Below are 10,881 nucleotides of genomic sequence, written 5' to 3'. Positions count from 1 at the left end.
ATTTCAATTTTTGTCATTAAGTAGATCTACCGACGTAGGATAAGAAAATCAAAGAAAAAAATTGTTAAAAAATTCTTATTAAGACGACGGTTAAAATCAAAGGTACGACGTATAAAATGAATAAATACGATGTTAAATTTTATAGTACGATTTAAAGATAACGTCGTAGAACTATACGATAATGACGTCGATATATTTATATTTTCCGTCGTTGTACATTAATTTAATACGGCGATATTTTGTATTTTAAAGCCGTGGATTTTTTTTGTAATTATACGGCGTCTTATACGAAAACCTCGTCGTGTTATTTTATGAGTAAAATCGGCGGCTTTTATTGAAATCGTCGTCTTTACTTTCTACGTGGGTCGATTCATAACTTCTGCCGTTCTTTGTTGGCTTTGATTTTACACTGCGGAAATCTGTTTCAAATAGACGTCGGTTGTTTAATTAGGTACGTCGTTGTTTTTGAACAGCCATTTGAATCTCCATTTTTAGTTGTCTAAGATGGTATTACACGACGGTATTTTTAGAACCGTCGTCTTTTTAGAAACCACGACGGTTTTCACTTAGACCGTCGTTGTTTTCTGGTCGTCTTTTTCACCTTTTGTAGTAGTGACATCTTTGTACTTGTATAAATACCTCTATATTATAGAAGAATAATAATATGAGCATAACTGAATATTTGCCCTACTTTATTTGACAATGACTTGGTTGCCTCTCTTTTATATAAGCTGCTATGTGTCAATGTCAGGAGATTTCTTTCTAAGGACTGTGACACCTATTGAAATTATAAACTCCACCTCAAGCTAAGATAAAGCCTAGTCACCAAATTGTAAGCATGAGCTGTCCATAATATCCCATATTTAAGATATTATCCCTATTTTTAGTATTAATTAATTGGCCAAATAAATAGGCTCAATTAATTAACTTAGGGAATATTCTTCTTATATATCCACATGGTGTCTTGTGATTAATTGGGGACAAAAATATTTGCTCTCACAATTTGCAATGCACATAAACTCTTTGAACCTTAAGATCCTTTGAAAGGTTTTGTTTTTAGACTCTAGGATTTTGTTTAAAGTCTTTAATTGCCTATCAAATAAGTTTTGATAATCTAAATATATAAATAAACCTTATTTTTATGAAAAACACAATCTGGATTTACATGGGAAACAACCTTATTTCTTGGCAATCCAGGCAACAAACTTCAGTTTTAAGGATTTCCATAGAAGTTGAGTATCAAGCTGGCCCGACTTACAATTTTATTTTTATTTTTATTTTTGTAATAGTAGTTTTCTGGACAAGCATTTTAAAAGGAAAGTACCATTTAATTCGCGTGAGCCAAAAAAACACCTTTTAAAATGTCCATCTAGAAAAATACAATTACAAAAATAATAATAAATTCGTAATAGAAAAAAGCCGATTGCATGTATAGAAGAGCGTGTAGAGAGTCTAATAGAAATCAATAGTAATAGTTTACCGAGCAAAAACAGAAGAAATAAAAGGCAGGCTTCCCAACTAGTAAGTGCAATCCTTCATTTTGTTTTTATCACACTAGTACCTTGCAAACCATATTATTATCACTTAGAAAGCTAGATATAATTTTATTGGAACTTAATGTCGACGTTATTCCAGCATCCTGCTGTTCGATTACAGTCAATCTGCTTTAACGCATGATATTCATAACAAAATACCACTTCATGTAACAACTGAGTCTTCGGCCCGCTCTTATTCTGTGCTGGATCAGGTTTGCAACGAAGGACGGGTGTTCTTTTAGTTGCTGTTTTAATGGGTGCTACTATGTCTGAGTACTTCCATGTTTGTGTCGGATGTGGTACGATTGAAGCGTTTTTAAGGATTTCTGTAATATTGAACGAGTACCACATTTCGTGGGATCGCTCGAAGTATTGCATTTGGTTAAGTGAACCTTCCGAACATGTACCATGTTTGTTCCATTCGCCTTCCCAAAACCTTGTATCATTGCCACTTTCCACGTCGGGCCAAGATCTCTTCAGTTTGACTCGCATTTTAGGGGACTGAGACATCCAAGCAATATAGACACATATTTTCAGAAAAAGTAAATTGAATAAATGATAATTAGATTTTCATTCTTGAATAAGATTTTTTTTTTTTTTTGTTTCTTTAAATCTGAGCATTAAATTGAATTTTGAGTTCAACCTTCAATAATATATTATAGCCTTGCTTTTTCTTCTAACAAATTTTTTGCATATATACATTAGGACAAAATGGTAGGTCATGTAATTAGATGAGCAGATCCATCATATTTTCGCAAGTACATTAATATGCATATAAATATAAATATACGTACCATTTTGAACTTGACTATATTTTCAAAATAATGTGTCTAACTAAGAACCAACATTAAAAAAATAATAATTAAAAAAACTAAACCAACACCAAAATTTTATATCTAACCCCCAAGGCTTATTGAAAAAAAAATTTTAATTAAATTTTAAATCTTCATACGACAATCTAATTTTCTAAAAACTAAAATGCTAAAGAGTATTTGTGCAAAAAATAAAAACAATAAAAGCTAAAGAGTAAGTGAAAAAAAAAAAATTTGAAATAATACATACCACTTTCGTAAAGTTAAATTGCGACCCATTGCAATTACTGGGCTTCGTTGGGTTTGAATAGTTACTTGGCCATAGGCCATGGATGGTGAAATATTGTAGTGGCCGGGGATTGGAGCAAGGTCGCTTGATGCGAACTCTGCAGTTTGTCGGTGGCCATTGTTGCACAAATTGAAAATAGACATAAGATCCTGCAAAAATTATTGTGAGAAGGTCAAAAAAATCTATAATGGACTCCATAAACTACTTAGTTAGACAAAATTTAAGGACGAATTGAAAAAAACAAAAGAGATTTCAACTGTACTCCCTCCCTATTCACTTCCTAAAATAATAGGGAAACTTCTATAGGAGCTCCTAAAAATGTTGCCATGTTTTAATAATATTTTAAACATTTATTTAATGTGTTTCTAAAAAACATTTATTAATGCTGATTTTTTAAAATTATATATATATATATATATATAAAGAAGTATTGCAAGGGGTTTGTAACTTGGTTAAGAGCATTTAATCATGCACTCAATATCCTAGGTTCAGGGAATCAAAAAAATATATATATATCCTAGGTTCAACTTAGGGGTGGTAATTTCAGACAAGACCCGATCCAATATTGGTTGTATAAAATTTTTATAAAAAATTTATTTATTACTCACTAAATTACGGAGTATGTTTGGAGTTACAATTTTATAGAAAGCTTCTAATGGTATATTAGATATATAAAGAACATAATTTCCGCTTCACTTATTGCAACAACCATAAGAATAAACGAAAGACGGCATGCAGAAAGGTAAATTCCCAAGTAGTTACTCAGCCAAAGAAAGTTGTGCGCTGGATCAAAGTCCTCCGTTACCTGATATATATATATATATATATATCATCGAACAGTACACACACAATATTTCTCCAAACATAAAATAGAGAAGTAGAAAATGCAATTCAAATTATGTGATATTATAGGATATAGAGAGTAAAAGATTGTAATGCAACCCACCAGTGCTCATAATGAAACACAAGAAGAAAGCAAAAGCAACAAGAAGGAAAGCGGGGGACGACTTCAACATCGCCATACTTAGAGAATACTAAAGCAATAAGAAACTACAGAATGGGAGAGGCTTTCTCAGCTAAGAATCACTTTGTTTGCCTGTTTATATAGGAGATTGCATAGGGTGTTCTATCGCAATTAATTTCTCACTTATAAATTGTAAGCAAAGGCAAATCCAACTTTAGTTTACATATTCCACAAATTTCTCAACAACCAAATATATATATGTGTAAAAAAGGATCGTCATAAAACCCTTTTTTAACATACTTTAAAAAGATTTATTGAAAAAAAAAAATTAAAACCACAAGAATATCACTTAACAAAGTGACCATTTTGCTTTTAAATTTGACGGGAATGATGGCAGGACCAACAGTAAAATTTAAGTTACAAGAGCTATTTTTTTTAAATTTTAAATTTAACGACTAAAATGAAAGTTGGGCATAAATTTAAGGAATATTGCTCCTAAAAAAATCAACACATAACTTTAAGGTTGAGCGTATAGCTCCTATAAAAACATGATTGACTTACATTTGGAATTTAAATTTAAGTGGACATAATTTTATTCAACTATAAAATGTTTTTAAGCTAGTCATCTAGCTAGTTCGAGTAGCAAATGGGGTAAACAAAAAATCAAGCTAGTTCAAGGAACTAATTTGAAAAAGTATATATCATTAGATTTAAAGCAAAGAGGAATGTAATTATGTGAAATTTGTAATTAAATGGTTAAAAGTATTTATATGGACATGCCCTCTAATTTTTATGTTTTATTTTTCATTTTCCCAGTATCCCTTTAATAAAATAAATAAATAAAAAAGAATGTTAAATCATATACAATTGCATGGTGAGCAAAAAATTCCGACTGGAAGCATCCTATCTTTTATAACAAAATAGTAGAGTTTGCAAACCGATTATAAATTAGATTTTGTGGTAGAAATAATTATAATATTAAAGTTGTAGTAGTGATCTTTTTTATGCTATTCTAAGACGGTAAACTGCCAAAGTCAATGGGCACATGGAATGTTAGAGCTCTAATAATGACTTCCTGATGCTATTGTTGAGACTTTAAAGTCCATGGACGCATGGGATGTCTTAAGGACATGCAACCATCCCAACAACCCCCGTTTAGGCCATCTCCACCCATGGATTATAGGTCAAATGTAGCTCTTAAAATGTGTAAAAATTAATATTTTAAATATAGAGGATTTTGAAAATATTAGTGGTTTAAAAATACGAAAATATCGATGAAAATATTAGAAAAATATCAATATCAATAAAAATTTGATAATAAAAACCACATAAATCGTGATAAATACATAAAAAAATTTAATGAAACTTTAGAATAAGTTTATTTAGTCAAAAATTGGAATGAAATACATTGCATAGAGGGTTTAAGTGATTTAAGTTGATTATATTGCGAGTTGACAAATTACGTGACTTAGAAAATCTGGAGTAATTAATGAAAGAAAATAAAACACACCCTAGTAATTTGTTTATAATTTTTTACTACAATATTGTATACTTTTAACATTATTCATTGAACATGCTACATGTTCTTATATTTATTATTTATCAACAATTGAAAAATAATTAAAGATGTAAACCAACTTGATTTGTCATGCTTAAAAAATAATAGTGAAGGTTGAAGATTAACTAATAACATATATAAAGTTATCCAAGGAAGAATTATATAGGAAATAAAGTTATTATTATTTAGTATTTTAATAGGGTATAATTTTAATTAAAAATAATGAATTTACCCTTAATATGGATGAAAATTTGATTGAAATTTGTAAAAAGTAACGGAAATGAGGAAAAATGACAGTTTAATAATCTAAATGGTTTGAGGAGCCAACTGTCAATTTTGAAGAGAGAGAAAAGGGTTTCAGCTTTAGTGACTGAGTTTGACAAGTATGTTGAAGAGAATTTTGCTAATGTGGCTCATCTATTTTAGCATTCTAAAATTGTTGAAGAGGTTGTTGGAGATGCTGTATTTTAGGCTACACGAACTCATATTCTTAGATGAAAAGAAATTAATGTAATTTCAACAGAACTTCATCCTTATTGGTACTTTTTTTTTTAATCAAGCTTTCATTTTTAATAAAAAAAAAAGGGATAGAATTTTATCAGACTAATATATATCTATATATATAAAGCAAAAGGCAGAGAATAGTGAAATATTCAAAATACCAGAAAATGCCATTGGTTAATCAAAACATTAAGAATTAAAATTATTAATTAAATGAGGATAATATGGTAAATTCACACTTTTTCATATATAAAAAATTAAAATTAAAAGAAAAAACAGATAATGAATCCTATTTTAGTGGAACACAACTACCCATTATCTTTTTTAATTCTAAAATAATTTATTTATTTTTTTTAAAAAAAACCTCTCGCAGGCGCAGAAGCGCGTGCTGAAAGACTAGTGTATATAAAGCAAAAGGCAGAGAATGGTGAAACATTCAAAATACCATAAAATGTCATTGGTTAATGCAAACATTAAGAATTGAAATTATTAATTAAATGAGGATAATATGGTAAATTCACATATTTTCATATTTAAAAAATTAAAATTAAAAAAAAAAAAGATAATAGATCCTATTTTTATGGAACACAACATCCATTATCTTTTTTAATTCTAAAATAAAATTTAAATTTTTTTAAATAAAAAAAGCGCCTCTCGCAGGCGCGGAAGCGAGTGCAGAGAGGCTAGTATATATTAAGCAAAATGTAGAGAATGGTGAAACATTCAAAATACTAGAAAATGACATTGGTTAATTCAAACATTAAAAATTAAAAATATTAATTAAATGAGGATAATATGGTAAATTCACTTTTTCATATTAAAAAAAAAATCAGATAATAGGTCATACTTTTATGGAACATAACTACCCATATTATCTTTTCTTAATTCTAAAATAAAATAAAAAATAAAAAATAAAACAAATTGGCACATGCGTGAGTGTGTGCCAAGGGGCTAATAGAAATAAAAAGTACAAAAACCTCAACTCTAAATAACAACTAGCCTCTCCACACGGGTTTCTGCGCCTGCGAAAGGCTTTTTGTTTAAAAAAAAATATTAATATATTTTAGAATTAAAAAAGATAATGGGTAATTGTGTTCCATAAAAATATGATCTATTATCTTATTTTTCTTTTTATTTTAATTTTTTTAATATGAAAAAGTGTGAATTTACCATATTATCCTCATTTAATTAATAATTTCAATTCTTCATGTTTGCATTAACTAATGGCAATTTTTGGTATTTTGAATGTTTTACCATTCTTTACATTTTGCTTTATATATATAGGTATGGCATATTGTATATTGACAGTCCCGATCTCTTGGACCACAGGAGTCCAAGAGATTGTGGTCACCCACCGTTGGATATTAATTCAATGGTTCAAAATGATATATATAAATGCAATATGACATAAATGATTATTACCCGATTCAAGTCATAAATGAGTGAACCGTTGAATTTATATCCAACGGTGAGTGACCATAAATCTCTTGGACTACAGGGGTCCAAGAGATCAGGACTGTGTATATTGAATAGTTTATCAAGCTTTTAAACCATAGAGAAAACGCGAGTAATTATATTGCTATAAATTTATCTACAGGATCAAACCTGTGATCGGAACTAAACTATTCACATACACAATAGTTTCGAAATCAGATAGGTTATTCATGGGAAGATTCTTAAGCTTCTCAGTTTCAAGGCTGTAAGATACTATATCTCCATCTTGGGTAACCATAAGAATCTCATCACTCTTCCAAAATTCCAATACCCTCTTAATGTCCATCACTGGCTCAAAAGTAAAGTGGTTTGTCCAAGAACCCTTAGCACCGTCAAAGTCATCCAACACCCAAACTTCATAGGATTCAGGCAATGCACTAAAACGGTTGATGCCAAAAAGAGCAATAAATCCATTCCACAGTATAATGCGCATATCACAACACATATCATAACAATGAGGTGATCCTTCATACATAGATATACTATCTGGAAACACTATATTATGAAATACCTCATCACCTGTATCAAATAAAATGACCATTGGCTTCTTTTCATCATCCTCCAATGGATCGTAGGGAGAGTTGAATTGTTTTGGTTGCTCATACCCCACCCAATAACAAATTCCCTTGAAGTACATCTGGAAATCAACAGGCCAAAAGAAAGTTGCATCTGTTTCTAACGAATTATTCTTCATCTCGCTCCAAGAATCAGTACAGAAGGTGTATATTTCAACTCTAGGAGGAAACATTTCCAGAGCCTCAACAAAAACATCCCCACCATAATATGCAATTCTATGAACTTTGTAATCTTTAGATTTGGGATCATATCCAATCCCCACATTACAGTACCTCCAATTGGGAAGGCATGATTTGGGAAGAAGCTTGAGTTCCTTGATTGCTGGATTGCATAAAACATGGTTGTTACCAGCATCGTCACATAAATAAACTATCCCATTACAATGGGCTCTAATATTTAGAGATTCTATAACCTCGAGACCAATAAATTGTACTGTAGAAAGTGGAAATTTGATGTCCTCGACAACAGAATTGATGTTATGCTCAGAATCATCATAATCATTGTGAAGATATAGGAAGGATAATCCAAAATCCTTCCCACCAGTGTTAGCGTTGCTGTGTACAGAACGATTGAAAAGAACGCAAGTGGACAGTTTATTGTTCATCGAATTAGAGAGGTGAGTTTCCACAAACATAGGATTGTTGATCACAGTGTACCACGATTTACGAACACATTTAAATCGCATTAGAGATTTGGAAGGCAATCTTGGTAGGATACGCAACGCCATCTCTTCCCACATCTTGCAAAATGTCAACGACGAGGGATTGAAATATATGTTTTGGGTGACCAGGAAAAAAAAGGTTTTGATGTTACTCACAAATTAACAATTAATATGGGTTTGAAATCTGGGTTTCGGAATGAGTGAGAGAAGTTGTCTAAGAGAGAGGATTTGCTTGATTATAAAAAAAATAAAAGAGAGAGAGAGAGAGGATTTGCATATTGATCTGCTAACTTACCAGAATGAGATGGGAAGTGATTATTTGTGAAGATGGATGTTTTTCTTTTAATAGTTTTCTGTTTTACTTATTTAACGGTGCAGAGTTTTTTTTTTTTTTGGGTAAAAACGGTGTAGAGTTTTTACTATTTATCTTGGCTATTAACTTAAGTTATAACTTCTTCACTGCCAGATATTTTTCTTAGTAAATTTAGGTTTTTGCCACAAAATTTTTTTCACTTTTGGAAAAAAACTAAAGCTTTTTCAAAAAAGACAAAAAAATCTCTCAACTTTCAAATCAAAGATATGTAAATGTAAATGATTATTTAGGAAATCCAAAAATAAATAAGGGTATTTTTGTTCATTTTGGCTTCTTTTAAAAAATTTATCTCTCCTTTGGCCTTTTCCAAAGTCTCTCTAATATATTTGACTTTTTATGATTTTTTTTCCTCCTTCGGATGCACGAATAATTAATCTTAACGACTTGAGTTATAAGCTCTTTGTTATTTTATGATTGATCATGTGGGAGCAAATATTTTCGTCTTCAATCACAGTACGCCACGTGAAAAAGAATATTATCTATTAAATTAATTAATTGAACCAGTTTATCTGGCTAATTAATTAATTGGGATAAATAATTTAATTAATATGATATTATCTTTATTTAATAAGATAATATCATTAATTTATATATTATCATAATAAAGAGAAGATAATATCATTAATTTAGATATTATCTTCATAAAATGAGATAATATCATTTAATTTAGATATTATCTCCATAAAATGAGATAATATCATTTAATTCAGATATTATCTCCATAAAATGAGATAATATCATTTAATTCAGATATTATCTAAGTCCGACTCGATCCCTACAAATTTGGGTAGAGAATAAACTCAGCATATTCTCTACTAAACCTTAGCCCCGATGCTCCTATAAATAAACAACCTCATTCATCATTCAAGATATATCTAAACTTACGTCTAAACATACTCCTAATACCCGAGAAAAATATCAGCAGCTCTCTCTCCCTCTCCGCTCTCCATATTTTCTCCACACGGCTCCGGCCACCACACGCGGCTCTGATCGCCAGGTTCACACCCTACATAAAATTCCGTACCCTTTGCTTAGCTATTGTTTTCCTACAAACACTCGAACTAACTTAGGCATCGGAGGGCTTTTGGCCAACACCCCCCAGGTGTGGTCTATTTACTCCAGTCTTTTTTTACAGGAAATGAGGAAGAGAGAGAAGGAAGATCGAAGGTTGAAGGATCTAGAAGCGAATATTCTCCCCCGAGATTATTTGCACAAACATTTAATGTTTTCATTGAGAGCACGAGTTATACTCAACGCGTGCTCAAGGAATCCGTTCCGCCTATTTTTTAATCCATCGAGGTCTTCCAAACAACCATGGTTAGAAGCAAGCGCACAAGGAGCAAAACCGCAGCGATGGCTCAATTAGTGATGGCCCAAAGCTGCTCCTCCCACGATCCTGAGATCGACATGGCAGCTCCACCACCTCTCGCCACCACGAACCTGCAGCAGCCACCCTGTGTGACTAGAACCACCGTGCCACCTGCCGGACTAGCAGCAAGGACCACCGCACCAGCCTGTGCCGCTGTCATACCATCTCAAGGCCCCGTGGTCGAATCTAGCCACCTTTATAACACCGCCGTTGAGCATGGTGGAGCCTCACATCAAGGTGGGCTCACTACCACCGCCAACTTTGGCCCAATTTTGGAGCAACTTCAAGCATTCTCTCCATTGCCTCCATGCTCGACGCACGCTCCCACGTAAACATTCAATGAAACCCTAGCCTGTGTGCAATTGGGCTCCACGCATTTCTCTCCTCCCGATCCACGAAGTCAAGTAGACTTAATCTGAGAGTTGACCAGCTAACTCAGAGAATGAACGACCAAAACAATTTGATGAGGCAGCTGCTCAACCAAATAAACTTGGCCCTAAACCTTGGCCTTGGATAATAGGGCGAAGAGAGAAAGATGAACGAATGCGCCAATAGGCAGTTCGGTGGGAACCAAGCAGGCTGAGCAGGAGTAAGCAGACAAGGAAATGCACAACAACGCGATCAGCTTGCCGACATGTCGCAAGCATCTGCAAGCCACACTCAGAGTAGACGAAGTCTCCCGTCCAGATTGAATTTAAGGACCAACGTGCGCGATAGGTTGGGCCCACAACTTGGCATCCGCTCTCCCC

The 10,881-nt window shown here is 32.4% G+C and overlaps 2 protein-coding genes across 2 annotated transcripts; both read right to left on the bottom strand.

Moving 5' to 3' along the window:
• Positions 1-1,521: 1,521 nt before the first annotated feature.
• On the bottom strand, positions 1,522-3,759 carry LOC117613497 (ribonuclease MC-like). Its single transcript, XM_034342100.1, has 3 exons — positions 3,583-3,759; positions 2,598-2,785; positions 1,522-2,036 (listed from the first exon to the last, which is right to left on the bottom strand). Exons 1-3 carry the CDS (start codon positions 3,656-3,658, stop codon positions 1,605-1,607), a joined length of 696 nt encoding a protein of 231 aa, XP_034197991.1. The 5' UTR covers positions 3,659-3,759; the 3' UTR covers positions 1,522-1,604.
• A 3,491-nt stretch (positions 3,760-7,250) lies between these two features.
• Positions 7,251-8,468, bottom strand: LOC117613496 (F-box/kelch-repeat protein At3g06240-like). Its single transcript, XM_034342099.1, has one exon. It carries the CDS (start codon positions 8,466-8,468, stop codon positions 7,251-7,253), a length of 1,218 nt encoding a protein of 405 aa, XP_034197990.1.
• Between the last annotated feature and the right edge of the window lie 2,413 nt (positions 8,469-10,881).

Source organism: Prunus dulcis, unplaced genomic scaffold (genome assembly GCF_902201215.1).
Source record: "Prunus dulcis unplaced genomic scaffold, ALMONDv2, whole genome shotgun sequence".
NCBI lineage: Eukaryota > Viridiplantae > Streptophyta > Magnoliopsida > Rosales > Rosaceae > Prunus > Prunus dulcis.
The sequence above is the reverse complement of the archived record's forward strand: the minus strand, read 5'-3'. Positions and strand labels throughout refer to the sequence as shown.